This window comes from Cololabis saira, chromosome 6, assembly GCF_033807715.1.
Source record: "Cololabis saira isolate AMF1-May2022 chromosome 6, fColSai1.1, whole genome shotgun sequence".
Lineage (NCBI taxonomy): Eukaryota > Metazoa > Chordata > Actinopteri > Beloniformes > Belonidae > Cololabis > Cololabis saira.
Genome location: NC_084592.1, coordinates 44,959,151 through 44,977,955, shown reverse-complemented (window position 1 = coordinate 44,977,955; position 18,805 = coordinate 44,959,151). Strand labels below are relative to the sequence as shown.

At 41.4% G+C, this 18,805-nt stretch overlaps 2 protein-coding genes across 2 annotated transcripts in view; both read right to left on the bottom strand.

Annotated features, from left to right (window-relative positions):
• The window catches only part of LOC133445646 (uncharacterized), a 1,869-nt gene extending 590 nt beyond the window's left edge, over nt 1–1,279 (bottom strand). Inside the window, exon 1 of the mRNA XM_061722969.1 lies at nt 350–1,279. Within this exon, the coding sequence (XP_061578953.1) occupies nt 350–1,279 (930 nt within the window). The remainder of the gene's footprint in view (nt 1–349) is intronic.
• Nucleotides 1,280–8,345: 7,066 nt separating this feature from the next.
• On the bottom strand, nt 8,346–17,728 carry slain1a (SLAIN motif family, member 1a). Its single transcript, XM_061722968.1, has 3 exons — nt 17,107–17,728; nt 10,928–11,064; nt 8,346–8,530 (listed from the first exon to the last, which is right to left on the bottom strand). The coding sequence occupies exons 1-3, from the start codon at nt 17,526–17,528 to the stop codon at nt 8,346–8,348; spliced, it is 744 nt and encodes a 247-aa protein (XP_061578952.1). The 5' UTR covers nt 17,529–17,728.
• Nucleotides 17,729–18,805: the final 1,077 nt, after the last annotated feature.

Below are 18,805 nucleotides of genomic sequence, written 5' to 3'. Positions count from 1 at the left end.
CATCTTTTACCTCTGAATCATCCGGAGGAATTTGTCCCAACCTTTCAGGGATTTCAGGCCACTCCGTTTCCGGCCTTTCCAGATACGTGGGACCCTTCAACCATCTTGATTCCAGAAAGGGTTCGATATGCAGCCCACGTGATGCAGCATCAGCTGGATTGTTCTTAGAGCCAACATGTCTCCACTGTCTCTCTTGAGAAAGATCATGGATTACTGAGAGTCTGTTGGCCACGAAAGTATGGAATCTCCTTGTTCGATTATTTATATATCCCAACACCGAGGTGCTATCTGTCCAGAAAGTAGAGTCTACTATTTCCATTTGGAGCTCTCTTTTTAACATCCTGTCCACCTTCACCGCAAGAGTTGCTGCTGCCAGCTCCAACCTAGGGATCGTAATCTGTTTGAGGGGGGTGACCCTGGATTTCCCCAGGATGAATGTGACATGGATCTCTCCTGCATCTGTGAACCTGAGATAGCTGACTGTGCCATAACCCGCCTCACTGGCATCACAGAAGTGATGAAGCTCTGCAGATCTGACAAGGCCAAAGTTGTTAGGTTTTGTACATCTGTCCACTTGAAATCTCTTGAGTTGCTCCAACTCTGTGATCCATATCTGCCATCTCTTAGCGAGTTTTTCTGGGATAATTTCATCCCATCCACATTCTAATTTGCAAAGCTCTTGGAGTATCTGCTTGGCTTTGAGGATAAATGGGGCAAGGAATCCCAACGGATCGTAAATAGAGCTAACCATGGAGAGAATACCTCTTCTGGTAAGCGGTTTGTTCTTGTTGGCAACTTTGAATGTGAATGTGTCACTTTCCGTATTCCATTGGATCCCAAGCGCTCTTTCAATGGGCAGTTGCTCTCTATCCAAGTCTAGCTCCTTGAGATTACTGGCTCTCTGACTCTCAGGAATACTCAGCAAAACCTCCCGGCTATTACTGACCGACTTAGTCAATGAGAAGCCTCCTTGATAGCAAACATCTTTGAGGTCTCTGATAAGCTTAACAGCTTGATTCACTGTGGCCACCGATTTAAGACAATCGTCGACATAGAAGTTGCGTTGGACTGTTTCAGTTACTTCCTTGTCGTACTTGTAGGTGTTGTCTTCTGCTGTCTGTTTCAGAGCAAAGTTGGCAATGCTGGGTGAAGAAACAGCTCCAAAGATATGGACCTTCATTCTGTAGGCCTCCAAAGGTTTAGTAGTATCTCCACCAGGCCACCACAGAAATCTGAGGAAGTCCCTGTGTTTGTCAGGAACATACACCTGATAAAACATTGCCTCGATATCTGCCATAAAAGCAACTTGCTCTTGGCGAAACCTGAGCAAAACTCCAATTAGAGTATTCGCCAGGTCGGGACCTTGGAGGAGTTCCTTGTTCAGAGAGGTGCCTTTGTATGATGCAGCACAATCAAATACCACTCTAAGGTTACCCTTTCGACGATGGTAAACACCATGGTGAGGTATGTACCATACCTGTCCATCCTTGCGGTCTAGTTGTTTAGAATCAGCTTTATTGAGTCAGTTTAGAAAACTGTTATTGACTTCGGATACACCGGCGGCAGCACTGATGGAATTATGCGCCTGTTTTCCAAAGGGTAACACTGGGATAGGGGGGGAGGAGAAAAAAAATACATCTTCACATTGAATATCATACAATACACAATATCAAGTTGCAAAAAAACACCTCGCAGACACGAAGCACAGACGTCACAGGACTTGCATGTGGGTGATTGGGGGTGGCACCTTCTCGGCATAACCTTTCATGAACACCCCGTCCATGAACTTTTTGTAGTCCACAGCATAATTTTCATCTCTCTTGAACCTCTTACGAAGATTTAAGGTGCGCTCTTTAACCATTTCACAGTTGTCAGGCATGACTGCTTCCTTGTGGCGAAAAGGTAAGGGTAGATGATAGTGTCCATCTAGATGCTCAACCGAGGTTGTGGCTATCTCCATGAATCTTCTGTCCTCAGCTGACATTTCATTCTTCTCTTCATTTTCCCTTTCAGAGAAGTCCTGATTATATTGTCTTATCAGAAGATCTTTTAGTTGTTCAACTGCTATTCGATTGACCGTTGCCGCCACAGGTCCAGCTTCCATAGCAGCACAAGAATTGAGTGGACCATTTACCACCCATCCAAACACTGTCTTGACTGCGTATGGTCCATTTCTTTGGCTGTTAATTATGTCCCATGGCTCCATTGCCTTAGGAACGTCAACTCCAATAAGCAGCTCAATATCAGCATCAATTTCGTTCAGTCGTATGCTACTCAGATACGGCCATTTTTCCAGGTCCTTTGAGGTGGGTATGTTATCTTTTGACACAGGTATTTTACTCTGCATGTACACTTTTGACAGCTTGAGGTAAGTACTGCTGTCCATGTTGCCAACTTCCAATCCAGTAAGTTCATAACTCTTTACTGGTCTGTTCTGACCCATCGTTTTTAAGACAACTGTTGTTCTTCGTGACTTGGGGTTCAGCTGTCTCATCAGATTTTCTGTGCAGAATGTGGCAGAGCTGCCAGGGTCTAGAAATGCATAGGTCGATATGAATTTGTGTCCTTTATCAACTTTCACTCGAACTGGCACAATGGCTAATGCACAGTCTTTACCGGCCCCGGTAACTTCTCCAGCTGAAACCAGTGCACTACTGATGGCTGCGTCCTTTGTATCGGACGCCTTTGGCTGAGGATTTTGTGTAGCGTCTTGTGTTGTCACTTCTGGCTTGTCTATATGCAATATTGTTGGATGACTCCTGTTACACCTTTGGCATGTCAGCCTTCGTTTGCAGTTTTTACTTAAATGCCCCCTTATCAAACATCCAAAACAGTGACCATTGCTTTTTAGAAAGTCAACTTTCTTCCTGTGTGGGTGAGCTTTAAATTGTGAGCAATCTGTTAACACATGCTTTCCTTTACAGAAAGTGCACCATGAAGACACAGGACCGCCCCCTGGTGGCTGCTGTTTGAATGTGCAGTGTTGTAATGTATCTGAGGGTGGTGGGGCACCGCTGTCAGTTGCCACGATGGTGGCGAAGCTGCTTCCTTTACTCTTAGGTGTTCTTATAGACACTGCTTGATTTCTTGGGACCATTCTTTTATTGGGAAGTTGATGGTCTTGGATGTCTCCGAACAATGGGTCCATAAGCATTTTTGAATGTTTTTCCATAAATTCCACAAGGTGCTGTAATCTAGCTCTCCTATTCGTTCTTTGTTGATCATCATAAGCTGTCACTCGCCATCTTTCTCGCAGTTTATAAGGAAGTTTGAATACCATTGACCTCATATTGGAGGGAATATCAAGTTCATCCATAAGATGCAAATCCTGCATAGCATTAAGGCATCCCCTTAAATACATTGCATAGGCATGAAGCGCTTTTCCATCATCAGTTTTTAAGGCTGTCCAGTTCAATGCCTTCTCTAAATAAGCATTTGATATCTTGATTTCATCTCCATAATGCTCTTTTAATAATCGTTTAGCTTCCTTATAACCTCTGTGTGAATCCATATGTAGACAGCTTTGTACAAGGCTTTTGGGCTGTCCTGAGGTGAATTGTTCAAGAAAGTAGAGCTTATCCTGGCTGCTACTTGTTTTGTCCTCAATCAAGTGCTTAAATGCTTGGATAAATGATGTATATGCCAGTGGGTCGCCATCAAATACTGGCACCTCCATGGTCGGCAGCATGGATAATTTCTGTTGCATGATTATGAGGTTAGCAATGTCTGTCTGTTGTCTTTGCTTTGAGTTATCATGATGGATAGGGCTCTGGACTGAATCCTCAATACGGTGCATTCTAGATGGTGAATAATATTTCTTTGGCAGTGATGGGTCATGCTGCTGAAAACCTTTTTGGTCTGGTTTCTGAAATTGCATGTTTCCAACCGTTGTCTGGAGAGGTGTTTTAGGTACTGCACCCATATTCAGAAACTCAACAGGTGACACATCAGGATCCATGAAGTCTGTATTCTTTTGTTTACTTGCTTCAAGATATGCATTCATTCCATCCTCTTGGGTTTCACTGTCTACGTCAAAGGTTTGTAGAACCTTAACTTTAGCAGCCGATGCTGCAATTTCTGCATTGAGTTCCAAAGTCTCTATTTCTGTCTTTATCTTTGCTTCTTGCAGCTGCAGTGCATGTTTGTTCTTTAATGCAGCAGCTTTGGCCAGCAGGGCAGCATTTTCAGCAGCTGCTTTTCTGGCTGCTGAGGAGGCTGAGGATGACGTTTTGGTGGATGCTGAGGAAGATTTAGATCCTTTTGTCCTTTTAGACACATTGGAGATACTGTCATGAGGCTCAACACTCGATTGTGCAATCTGTTCTCTCTTCCACATTTCAACATCTTTTAACCAATAACTAAAATTAGTCATCCTAGGCTCATACCAGTCCACATTATCCTCCTCTCTCTCCTCCTCTGATAAGAGCATTTGCACAGACTTATGAACAGCAGAAAATTCCTCCATGGCTTCATGAAATGATCTCAAACACTCATTAACATGATCAACACTTGCACCATCCTGTAGTAATGCTTTGATTTCATTCATTTTTCTCGTGCACGCGCCCAGTCTTCCCTTGCGGGACGCTTTAAGTGTTTTTAACATGGTTTCTGCCTCCTGTGCGTTTTCTGGGACGTCCATTCTTTATTTTATTATTTTATTTTATTTGTTTATATTTTGTTCTGTTTTTCACTGTTGTTTGATGGTGTTGTATTTTATCCGTTTGTTTACGGAGCAGCACCGTGCTCGCGCGACGCTCCTTTAATTAACTTTCATCATGTGCGGCGTCTGCAGACACATCCAACCTCAGTTTACTTCACAGACACTCCTTCCACTCTTCCGTTTAGTTCACGTCATCACTTTCATTCCATAACTTTTCCAGCAATCCTTAAGCAGTATCCGTATCAATCCGTATCCACAAACCAGCGCTGTTCATTCATTTCATTTACTCACGACCGGTCCAGATTCTGCCCTCCGGCGTGTCCATACAGCGCGTCCGTGCTGTGATTCTTCTGAGCGGAGTTTTTTGACTTAATGTTGCGGCTTCTTTATCAAAACTTTAGTGAGCCGCTTCTGAGCGGGTCAACACAGTCAAAACAAAAGACAGACGCGGATCCAGCGTCACCTCCAAAGTAATGCAATTTAATGATAGTCCTGATTATAACTTTTACAAAAAGTATCCATCAAAAAGGCAAAAAAAAAGCTTCTTAATTTATTTCTGCGATCTGCCCTTTGCAGTCAAAAAACTGTTCCGCTTCCCACTCTCACACTCTGGCCTTTCATCTGCAGGTGTCAATAATCACGCATTAAATCACTGCAGACGCAAAGGAGGGGGCGAAGACAACGCAACAAACCAACAAAAAATGATTATTTCTGAACTTATCTGTCCTTAACACAAACAATACCATGTCCCCACAAAACCAATTCATATACACCTTTCAAATAAAGGATTAAGTAAATAAAGTATATTTAAACTAACCAACATCAATTTTGGCCTCAACACTCCGCGTCATCACTTGTGGCCAGCTGGTATCCAAATTCAAAACAAATGCTGCTTCGCGCAACTTTTCGCTCATCTTCTTGTAAATCTGGCTATCCCGGTACTTTCTACCGTCTACAAATGCCAAAATGTTCATATCCTTCATTACATTAATGAAATGATTAGTCTCCTCCTCACTCCAAAAGTGTAGCATGGTCTCAAGGACTCAAAAGACCAGGATTCCTTGTGAACAGAGCATGCACAGAAAACAAATTCATGTTCCGTTTGATGGTGATATTCCGTTTGGCGTTTACATGACCCAATATTCAGGTTTTAAAAGGAGTAACCCAGGGGTCATATTCGGGTTTTTAAAAGCCTGGGATATATTATATTCCAGGCTTTAGATGCCGTTAGTGCGGCGGATCCGCCACCGCGTCACACATATGCAGCCCCCCGACCAGAGCTAGCCCCCGCAGCAGCGTAATCTGCAGTAATCTGGCTCCAACAGGTCGGTATTGATGGTGAATGATCGGGTCGGGGGTGATACAGTAAGACGGGCTTTATCCCACTGGTGCAGTTACTGGGCCAAAGCTCTGGTGTTTATGGGATGGATCTTGGGTTTAGCAGGGATTGTGCAGGTCGTTCCCAAACAGGGAATTAGATCTTCTGGAAACCAGTTTGGGGTCGTGGAGGTGAAGTTTATAACAGCAAGGCTGATTCCCTGAACCAAACTATCAACAGTCAGGGATGAGATCAATATGATAAATGTCAGGGTTTGACATCCCCCCCAGTCTTTCAGTTTCTGTTTTGCCCCGCCTGTGACCCATCTGCCCTGATTGTCTGCACCTGTGTCTCGTCATGTCTCGTTATCCCCTGGGTATATCTGGTCTTGTCATTCCCTTGTTCCCTGTCGGTCCGTACTGTGCTTCCCTCCATGTGCTCCAGTTTTTTTTATCCCTGTTCCTGTTAGTTTTTATCCTGCCAAGCAGCGCTTTTGGTTTTTGCCTCCTTTTGTGAAATAAATCCTTGTTTTTTGAGAACTCTTGCCTCCGGCCTCCCTCTCTCTCCTGCATCTGGGTCCTCGACACACCAGCCTGTCAAAGGCCTGACAGAACGGACCGACAGGGAACAAGGGAATGACAAGACCAGATATACTTGGGGGATAACGAGACACGATGAGACACAGGTGCAGACAATCAGGGCAGATCATGGATGTATTAGATAAACTGGACATCGAAAATGGCCGCCCATTCATTTCAATGCATTTTGCTCACTCAGCGCATAAGCCGAAATGAGTTCCTGACTTCCGGGTTTACTTCCGCGTTATCGGACCCATAGAGCATGCGCAGTTGATGATGATGATTCTGGGCGTGACGTCAGCCGTGACGTCACGCCCAGAAAGAGACTTTTCTTTGACTTTTCTGGCCGTTATAAAACATTTTTGACGGATTTGAAAGATGTCGTGTGAGGACTAATGTTAAATATAGATGTGTTTCATTTTTGGGAGTCAAATTATGGAATCAATTTAGTGATGAAGTGAAACTGTGTAAATCTCTGTTGAATTTTAAAAAAATATTGAAAAGTAAAATAATTAAGGATTACAATGCTAAATGATTGGAGTATAATTTGGTTAAGCAGAACAATTTAAAGGGAAATTTCTCTTTTTGTTTCTTTTCATATTGCAGATAATCTGGGTGTTCTGTTGGAAAGTACAGGGTAGGCAAATATAAGCTTTGGCTTCAGCCTATTCTTTTTTCGGTTACAGAGTTTATTATTATTTTTTGTGTGAAACTGATGAGTGTAAACTTGTATGAAAGTGTTTTGTCATTTACACACACACACAGACAGTTTGAATTGCAAATAATGTAATGTAACCGAAATAAACAATTCATTCATTCATTCATATAAAGTCCATGACTTAAAAATATAGAATACAAAGATTAGTAATTGCCGGTGATTACAGCTGGAGGTTCCTGTGAACAGTTTTAGAGGCTTCTCTTTTACTATTGCGGTCTATGGGAAAAAAGCTTTTTGGGCCCCATGGGATTTTTTGTTGCAGTACCGCGGCTGGCCACTGGGAAAATCGGCGTGCTGCGGAGTGCGAGACCCGGGGGCTGGAGCAGATGGGACACAGGCGGGGCAAAACAGAAACTCAAAGACTGGGGGGGAAGAGTCAAACCCTGACAATAAACTACTGATGATAAACTATTGATGATAAACTAGTTATGATAAACTATTATTGATAGACTATTGATGATAAACTATTGATGATAAACAATTTATGATCAACTAGATTTGATAAACTAATGATGATAAACTATTGATGATAAACTATTTATGTTGGATTAGTTATGATGAACTAGTTATGATGAACTATTGATGATAAACAATTGATGATAAACTACTTATAATAAAGTAGTTATGATGAACTATTTATCATAAACTATTGATGATAAACTAGTTATGATAAACTATTGATGATAAACTATTGATGATAAACTAGTTATAATAAACTATTTATAATAAACTATTGATGATAAACTATTGATGATAAACTAGTGATAATAAACTATTGATGATACAATATTGTTTCTGAGCTTCTACCGTCCAGTTCCTCCTTATTAATGTTAATTTAGGAAGCTTATACCATAAATTAAACCCTTATGTCTCACGTCAGCAGTGTGTTGGACATGTAAACACCTCGTCCCCCCCGCTGATTGGTAGGCAGAGCGGCGTCCACCTGACAAAGCCGAGCGTTTGGCATTCCCGACACAATTAGCTCCAACCTTTCCTGAATGAAACCAGCGTTCACAGCAAGTTAGAGGAACAAGGGCCGCTGGACCTCGGACACAGGGGGGCATTCAGCATTCAGAGGCCTCCCTGAACGCAGCTCCGGAGACACAGCAGGCCCTTGAATCCTTCAGACATCGGTAAACATCGCCTGCTGCTCACTCGACCGCGAGGTGAAACCCCGACCTCAGACGTGAATATCTGATCGCAGCTCTGCAGAGCTTTGAAACCCGTGTGCAGGATGCTGAAACGGCCGAGTAAATCTGCCTCACAAACCCGTTTAATGCAAACACGGTTTCCACGGCAACCATACCCCCCACGCGCGAGAGAGGAGACGGTAAAGCAGCGGATGTTCTGGATGTTCTGGTGTTTGTACGTATGTAATAAATCTCATCTTAACATTTCTGGGATCTCAGTAATCCCTCGTCCCAGATTATCACAATATGTTTAAAATGTGGACTAATCGGAGTATTTGGAATATTTGGACCATTTGGTTCCTCCTAAACTGCTGAGATGAACCCGGTCGGCACAGAAACGACAGACTAGTGGATGAATGAAGAGTCTGTGACCTGGGTAAAGTCTAATTTATGTTTGACTGGAAAAAGAAACAGAGGAGGAAGTTTGGATCTGCGCTGGGAACGGGACCATCTAGGGTCTAATTCATTGTTATTGATCATATTATTGATGTTTATTATTCACAGTTTGCACACACACTTACTGGGAATATAACATTATAACATACTTTCTTTCATTTTCAGACGATTTTACATAACTTTTACACATCAACTATTTGAACTTGAGCTATTTTGACATAAAATGATCATTTTATTGGATTGAATCTAAGCCTGTGTTGAAAAAAATCGATTTCCCAATTCTAAATCGATTCTCATATTAATTCCTAAAAATCGATTCATATGTCCAAAGATCGATTTTTTTAAATTTTTTTATTTTTTGGGTTGTTTTTTTTTGTTTTTTTTTTGTTTTATTTATTTATGTTTTTTTTTTTTCATCATTACATTACAACTTCTGGTTATTTTTTTGTTTATCCCCAAAAAAGGAATGTTTTGTTGGACACGAGAATAACTGGTGCCATGTTTTTGCCTTTAAATATATTTAAAGGTATGAAAACATTAAAGTTTTCAGTTATAATTGCATAAATTGTCTATATTTCATTACTTTATATACTGTCTTGGGGTTACATTTGCAAAAAATGCTAAAAACCAAATGCTCAAAAATTAAAAACCAAAATAGACCGAAAATGGAACAAATAAAAATGAAATGTGGGAAAAAATAAAAGCGATTTCATCCGTCTCTGTTTCTTCCCTGGATCTGTTTGATAATTCTGACCCATGATGTTTCTGTTTCAGTTCTATCAGCATTCTGGGAGCTGATTGGTCCTTACAGCATCATTAGCTGCAATACTTGCTGTTGAATCTCAATATAATACTAGTATTAATATGTTGCAGAACTAGTGGATGAGTGAAGGAGTCTGTGACCTGGGTAAAGTGTCATTTATGTTTGACTGAACAAAGAAACGGAGGAAGAAGTTTGGAACTTTCGCTGGTAACGGCACCGTTCCGGTTCCGGTTCTGGTGGGTTTTGTAAAGAGATCCAAACAAGAAAGCCCTCTGAGCCGAGCCAAGACCTCAGAGCAACCGCAGGAGCAATGACATTTACCCCAACGGCATCTTCTTAGTGATCGACACGAGGGAATATTACAACATCTGACAAATCTGAAACTGAAGTAAATAAACTGAAAGCTGCATCTGATGTTTAAGAAAAAGTTAAACATTTTTGTAAATGGTCTTATTTGAGCTCTAATTCAAAGTCCGGTGGGTAAATAGTTCCCACGATTCCCACGGTTCGCCCAGAATGCGATGACAGCGAGTCGTTCTTAGTTTTGTTCATATTCTTTGTGGGTCGGGTTCAGGCTGCTGGAGCATATACAGGACTGTCTCAGAAAATTAGAATATTGTGATAAAGTTCTTTATTTTCTGTAATGCAATTAAAAAAACAAAAATGTCATACATTCTGGATTCATTACAAATCAACTGAAATATTGCAAGCCTTTTATTATCTTAATATTGCTGATTATGGCTTACAGTTTAAGATTAAGATTCCCAGAATATTAAAAATTTTTGAGATAGGATATTTGAGTTTTCTTAAACTGTAAGCCATGATCAGCAATATTAAAATAATAAAAGGCTTGCAATATTTCAGTTGATTTGTAATGAATCCAGAATGTATGACATTTTTGTTTTTGTAATTGCATTACAGAAAATCACAATATTCTAATTTTCTGAGACAGTCCTGTAAGTGCTCCTCTAAAACATCCTCGGGTCATTTTAATGATTTACTTGAACTTTGTAAGTGGTTGACAGGTAGTTAGATTTCTTATAAATCTGTCTTACGATGTAAGATACTGGTTGGGCTGGTGGGACAGCGGCGGAAAATTTCCTGTATTTTTAAATCCAGAACTTGACAGGTATATTTAGTTGCAGTGTGAAAGACACAACAAAGACTTCACAGCAGAACTGTCTCAACATAGAGAAACGAACCCTTTGAACACATCATGGACGCCCGCTGGACGCCGTGACGTTTGACGGCGCTGCTTACAATCAAATGCACGTGAAACAGACGTGTCTGCAGGGGCACCGTACCTTGGTCCAGTCTGCTGCAGAGGGTCATCTTAGCCAGCTCCACCTCCGGCCCGAGGTGGTCCAGGACCCGCCTGCACCACTGGAGAGGACTGAGGACGCTGTCGCTCTGCAGACCGGCTCTGGGACTCACGTACAACCTGTCAGACACAACACAGCCCAGGGTGAGGTCCCAGTCCTGAGCACCTTCACACGGTTCTTAATTCACCCCCATTAAACACTAGAATAAACACTCTGTGTTCGCTGTACCGATCACTAGTCTGGATCAAGACCTGCAGTTCCTCTACTGACCAGAAGAGGATCCAGACTAGTGATGCCCCGATACCGGTGCCGACCGATGGTGTCGGTATCGGGGCCGATACTGCTCTCATATACTCGTACTCATACTCGCAAAAATTCTCCGATTCCACGCACCGATACGTCATTATTGTTGTAGTTACTGATTAGCGCCTCTAGGGGGAAATGTTGGGAAATTATTAAGAAAAATAGAGAAACATATTTTCTCATCAACAAAACAAATTTAACATTTTTCAAATAACAGACAATAAAATAACATTTGAACCATTTTTCAGACAATAAAATAACAGAAATAAATCAGAAAAATGGTTCAAATATGTTATTTTGTTACTTGAAAAATTTTAAATATGTTTATGTGTATATGCTTTGTTGATGAGAAAATATGTTTCTCTATTTTTCTTATTTTTGTGAGGGGGGATATATATTGTTTTTCGGCACTACCTTGTTCTCTATAGCTGATATAACATGAATTACTCCTATGTGGGATCAATAAAGTTCTTATTTTTGCCATCTGAGAAAATTAAATATATTATATTTGGTGCCTAACTGTTTCCTAAGTATATTAGTGCGTGTTGAATGAATAAATGAGACGTAAAACGTACATTTCTTTGTAGAAAGGCGCTTTATGAAAATAAGTCCATTTACTTGTATTAGTTTACAGCGCAGTCTTGAACATCCAATATGGCGGCGACGTTGACGTACAGCTCAGCGCTCGATGGGGCGTCTATGTATAAATGTCTATGCGTGGCTCCCCGGGTGCAGCCTAGGGGCCGAGCAGCCGCCGAGCCGCCGCTGCTCAGCCAACTGTTCCGGTTAGCCGCTAGGCGGCTAAGCTCAGCGTGGTGATGAGAAGAGAGTGATACATGAGTGAGACTGGCAGCGCCGTTTCAGGCAAGATAGCGACAATTAATGTAGTGGGACGTCAGCAGGGTGGACATATTTCAAAATAAGGGACGACGACAGAAGCAAGACAGACAAGCTACGTGCTGCTAAGGTGTCAAGAGGAGGAAAGAATACGTTGTTTAATACCAGCAACTTGATAAAACATCTCAAGACACATCATAAAGCTGAGTATACGGAGGTTGCTAATGCTACTGCAAGAACACAACAGCCAACATTGTCAGGGTTTGACACTTCCCTCCAGTTTTTGAGTTTTCAGTTCTGTCCCTCCTGTTTCCAATCTGCCCTGATTGTCTGCACCTGTGTCTCGTTATCCCCTGTGTAGATCTGGTCTTGTTCCCCTTCTCCCGGTCGGTCCGTACTGTTTCTACCTCCATGTTTCCTGCCAAGTATTTGCTCCAGTTTTTTTGAATCCCTGTTTTGTGTTTTTTGATCCTGCTAAGCAGCGCTTTGGTTTTTGGTTTCTTTAAAATAAACCCTGCTTTTTTGCAACTCCTGCCTCCTGCTCTCCTGCGTTTGGGTCCTCAACAAACACCAACCGTGACAAACATTACGGCGCCTGGCCGGGGGGGCTGCACGTACACAAATAAAATACTCGTACTCGGTGTGAAAAAAATGGTATGGGGCATCCCTAATCCAGACCTGCAGTTCCTCTACCGACCACTAGGGTCTGGATCCAGACCTAAAATACAATCTGGTGGGTGACGTTAGAGAGGGTTTCTCCAGTCCTTTTACGTCTGAGATGGAACTCAAACCGGCCACATTTAGTGTGAGATGCAGCCGAAAAATATGGAACAACCGTTTACTGAAATGACAACAATCTATTTGATGTGAGAGGCGAATTATTAGAAATATTAGAAATATGAGGACCAATCACAGTTACTGGGGTCTGTCTCAACCTGACACGTCTCACACTCCTGGGAAATGCATGTCTGGCCTGCTCAGACTCGGTGTAGCGACGACACGCCGGCATCAGCACAACAACACAGCGCTGCTGACACAATTCTAACGACACCTGAGTCACGCACAAGACGCTCAGGAATAGTTCACACAAAATAATAAACCCAATTCTCAGTTTTCATTCTTTAATAACTGATTAATTTTTGTTTTTCATAGAAGAAATTTACACATTTTTAGGGTTTAACTAGTTGTTGACATGAGATCAAGCATCCTCCCATCATGTACACTCAAATCAACATTTTATCTCAACAAAGAGGCTACAAAGATATATGTTGAGACCAAAGAAAAATGGGGAAAAGGAAGAAAAACAACAACAAAGAGAAAAGTCTGGTTTTCTATGAGCGTGATGTAAGTAAACATGTCTGAGCACTAGGAATGGGTGATATTTTACCGTTCACGATTTACCGTCAAAAAAATTCCCCATGGTAAGAATTTGTCATCTCGTGGTAAAAACGATAAATTCCCGTTGATGACGTTTTTATGTAAAACTGATTTAAGGAAGGAAGGAAGGAAGGAAGGAAGGAAGGAAGGAAGGAAGGAAGGAAGGAAGGAAGGAAGGAAGGAAGGAAGGAAGGAAGGAAGGAAGGAAGGAAGGAAGGAAGGAAGAAAGAAATGAGCCTGAAAGAAAGAAAGAAGGAAAGAAAGAAAGAAATGAGCCTGAAAGAAAGAAAGAAAGAAAGAAAGAAAGAAAGAAAGAAAGAAAGAAATGAGCCTGAAAGAAAGAAAGAAAGAAAGAAAGAAAGAAAGAAAGAAAGAAAGAAAGAAAGAAAGAAAGAAAGAAAGAAAGAAAGAAAGAAAGAAAGAAAGAAAGAAAGAAAGAAAGATAAATTCCCATTGATGACGTTTAGTAGCAGGTGTGATTGAATACTGAATTACATCCTGAAGACATTGATTCCTCCCCGTTGTTTGAGTTCGAGACACAAACCCCTAAGGGGTGTCTAGTTAAAGTAGGCCAGTGTTTCCCTGAAATCAGACTCGGATAAACCAGCGGAGCTGCGTTTTCCACCCCATCAGATACATGAATGTGGAGGCGGCTGAGCAGCCAGGGGTCAGAGGTCAGCGGTATAGAGCACTGTCTCAGAAAATTAGAATATTGTGATGAAGTTCTTTATTTTCTGTAATGCAATTAAAAAAACAAAAATGTCATACATTATGGATTCATTACAAATCAACTGAAATATTGCAAGCCTTTTATTATTTTAATATTGCTGATCATGGCTTACAGCTTAAGAAAACTCAAATATCCTATCTCAAAAAATTAGAATATTCTGGGAATCTTAATCTTAAATCTTTATGAAACAAACTTCACCAGTAAATTCAAACATGACACAGACATGTAATAAAAATGTGGGGCTGGATTGTGAATGGCTGAAGCTAGAATATGGTAGTTTCATATTTCTGTGATGACAAAAGCAAATTTATCACCAATGTCACGCTGGATAGACTTTACAACAACATATAAAGTCCATTTTCCACTTATTTCCTTCATGTCCCCGTTTATATATGTGCATTTTAAGTTCATACAATATTGTGATTGGTCTGATCTGTTTTTAGTTTACATCATAACTGAACTAAGACACATTCAAGCGTGTGAATGTTGTATGTATGTATGAATGCACAGGACTGTCTCAGAAAATTTGAATATTGTGATTTTCTGTCATGCAATTACAAAAACAAAAATGTCATACATTCTGGATTCATTACAAATCAACTGAAATATTGCAAGCCTTTTATTATTTTAATATTGCTGATCATGGCTTTCAGCTTAAGAAAATTCAAATATCCTATCTCAAAAAATTTAAATATTCTGGGAATCTTAATCTTAAACTGTAAACCATAATCAGCAATATTAAAATAATAGAAGGCTTGCAATATTTCTGTTGATTTGTAATGAATCCAGAATGTATGACATTTTTATTTTTTTTTAATTGCATTACAGAAAATAAAGAACTTTATCACAATATTCTAATTTTCTGAGGCAGTCCTGTAGAGACGGGTAACAAACAAGGCAAAGGCCGTTGTGGCTGATGAGAAGCTCCCACTTACCTCCAGTTTTAAACTGTTGCATCAGCTCACGTTATTGCCCCCCCTTGTTCACTAAAAACAGGTCAAACAAGTCCTTTATACCCCAAGCCATTAAACTTTTAAATATTTCTAGGAAATAGCCCCCCAGCAGGCTGGGCAATACCATGTATAAATGGATGCACCGTGTCTGTGTTTCTGTTTTGTCTCTGTTTCTATGCTACGTTTGTCAAATTGCCATGTGTGTCTTTTGCTGCAAACAAATCTCCCCACGGGAGACAATAAACATACAGTAGTGAGAAATATAATTTGTTATCTTTTTCCAACTTTACAAAATCCTCTTTTTTGAAAGTTGTTTTTAAGTGTGTCAGCGGACTGGCCCCACAAGCAATGTCACAGATCTTTATCAAAGCAGACAACTGTGGGACAATGACAAGGAGCATGAGCAACCAAAATTGTAAAATTAGAAGATGCAGGACAACATTTGGTCAGTCATCCCTTTCAGTGCTGGGTACACACCTATGGAATTCTTTACCACCAGAAATAAAATCCCAAACAGAATTAAGGATGTTTAGTGCCAAAGCTGAACATTGGCTTAAGCAGCAGCAGAAATGCGAACATTAACTTCTCTCAAGTCACTGTCAGTACAGTATTTTACTAATGTTTAATGTATTTAACTTGTGCAATTTTTAATCTAAATTTTGGAGCTGTGTTTATTTGTTTATGATATCTGTTCACTGCATTATTCACTGTATTTGTATGATTGTATTATTGTATTCAGTATCTTTTATCCTTCTGTTGCCTGACCAGGGACAAAGACTGTAAATTAGCTGAAGCTAGACGTCTTGTATGCATCACATTTTTCATTCTTTGTGACAATGCTGTATGTATCGTCCTGTTAAATAAACATTAAAATAAAAATAAAAAAGTATATCTATCTATCTGAAGGGGCCATTGTGTCTGTGTTCCAACTGAACGGCTAAACCTGGACGGACGCAGCGCATTCTGGATGCGCTGCGTCCGGCCCTTTGTTATTGTCCTGCTGCTGATAACCCACTGCTGATCAGTGGCTGCAGGGATCAATACTGTGATCGATAAGAGGATGTGAGGGGACCGTGTTTACGGCGTGGACGGCGCCGCCGTGGGCCTGTGAAGCCTCGACCAGAACCAGACAAACACGAGCCACGCGGGTTCCCCCGTCCACAAAGACGCGCAGCTGATGCAGCGGCGGGGATGCGGGGATGATGAGGGGATAAGCGGGGATGATTTTCAATTCAATTCAATTTTATTTATATAGCGTCTAATACAACAGATGTTGTCTCTAGACGCTTTCCAGAGATCCAGAACATGAACATGAACATAAACATAAACATAAACATAAACCCCCGAGCAATTATTATATAAACAATGACAGGTAAAAACTCCCATAGTGGGAGAAAATGATGAGGGGATGATGCGGGGATGATGAGGGGATGCGTGGATGAAAGGATGCGGGGATGATGCGGGGATGAAAGGATGCGGGGATAAAAGGATGCGGGGGTGCGGGATGGATGCGGGGATGATGCGAGGATGCGTGGATGAAAGGATGCGGGGATGCGTGGATGAAAGGATGCGGGGATAAGCGAGGACGATGCGAGGATGCGGGGATGCGTGGATAAGCGGGGATGCGGGGATGATGCGGGTATGAAAGGATGCGGGGATGAAAAGATGCATGGATGTGCGGATGAAAAGATGCGTGGATGCGGGGGTGCGGGATGATGCGGGGATGAAAAGATGTAGGGATGCGGGGGTGCGGGATGATGCGGGGATGAAAATATGTAGGGATGCGGGGATGAAAAGATAGGGATGCGGGGATGAAAAGATGTAGGGATGCGGGGATGCGGGATGGATGCGGGGATGAAAAGATGTAGGGATGCGGGGATGCGGGATGGATGCGGGGATGAAAAGATGCGGGGACGCGGGGATGATGCGGGGATGATACGGGGATGCGCGCCACGCGTTACCATCGGTCCGGGTCCTGCGTGGGCAGCAGGACACTCAGGTCCAGCAGCTCCACCTGGTCCAGGACCGTGGCGGCCCCGCCGTCCTCCTCCTCGGATCCCGGGACACAGCTGGGCTGGAAGTAGGCGAGCGGCTCCTCCTCCGCGGCGGCGCGGCACCCGTGGGTGCCCCCGTGCGCCCCGGGGGGGTCATATCTGAGACCCAGGCGCCCCCCCGACCCAGAGGAGCAGGGGTTCCCGGGGTGCCCGGGGTTCCCGGGGTTCCCGGCTCTGCAGCGCAGCTGCTGGTTCTGCCTCTCCAGCTGTCGCACCAGCTCCTGCAGCTTCAGCACCTCCAGCTCGGCGCTGCTGATCCTGCTGCTGCTGATCCTGCTGCTGCTGCTGCTGCACGGATCCGGCGGGGGGTTCAACACCTCGGCCTCCATCCGCTAGAAAACACATCGAGCTGGGCAGGAATCTCCAACACAAGTCCCGGTCCCCCCCTCGGAGCTGCTGCCCTGATCACGGCCCTCAGACTGATGCTGCTGCTGGGAGGATGATGACGGATCAGCCCTGCTCTCATTGGTCGGCAGGCTGGAGTTTAACTCCCATCACACCACTGGCTCAGGAAGTGACACAAAAACACACAGCAGCACAAGCCTGCATACTGCTTGGGAATTAAAAATGAATAATATTGGATGTTTCCAATATTTTACACTTCATCCTGAAAATAGAAAAAGACAAACAAAGACAATCAGTCCACAGCTTTTTAAGGCATCACACACCTAAATCTGAGCTGAGGGGGGGGCCTTAAAGGGATACTTCAACATAACGCAGATCCATCCCATCAAGCCCCGCCCCCCTTAGTTACCGTTGCTATCTCGGATCCAGGGGCGCATCCAAAAATGTTTCCTAGGGGGGGCCAGAGGGGGCCACTTCAATTATAGGGGTGGACACCAAAACTAAAAACCATCATTACAGGATTTTATTATACTGTTGTAGTATACAGGCTCAGAAATACTTTTTTTTACTGTCTAACTTGTCTGCATATTAATGGTTAATACCATGTTGGTAAAACCCTAAGGCATATATATATACTGTATATACATATATATATATATATATATATATATATATATATATATATATATATATATATATATATATATATATATATATATATATATATATATATCTATACTGTATATATATATACATATGCATCTTTAATATATAATAATATAATATATATCATATATATTTTAATCATATATTTATTTTATATATATTTTTTTTAATTTTATTTATCTTTTATTTTTATATATATATATATATATATATATATATATATATATATATATATATATATATATATATATACATATATATATATATATATATATATATATATATATATATACATATATTATATATATATATATATATGCATTTTTAATATATAATATATATCATATATATTTTAATATATCATATATTTATTATATATATATATATATATATTTTACATTTTTTATTTTTATATATGTATATATATAAATATACGCATAACTGACGATAGAATCTCTGTGACCGGCAAGTGTTCTTTTTAATTTATTTTTATTGAGGCCAGTGGGGGGGCAGCAAATTTGTAGGGGGGACCGTGGCCACCCCTGGTGGCACCAAGAAAAGAAATCAAGAAATCTATGACTAGGATGATGATTTT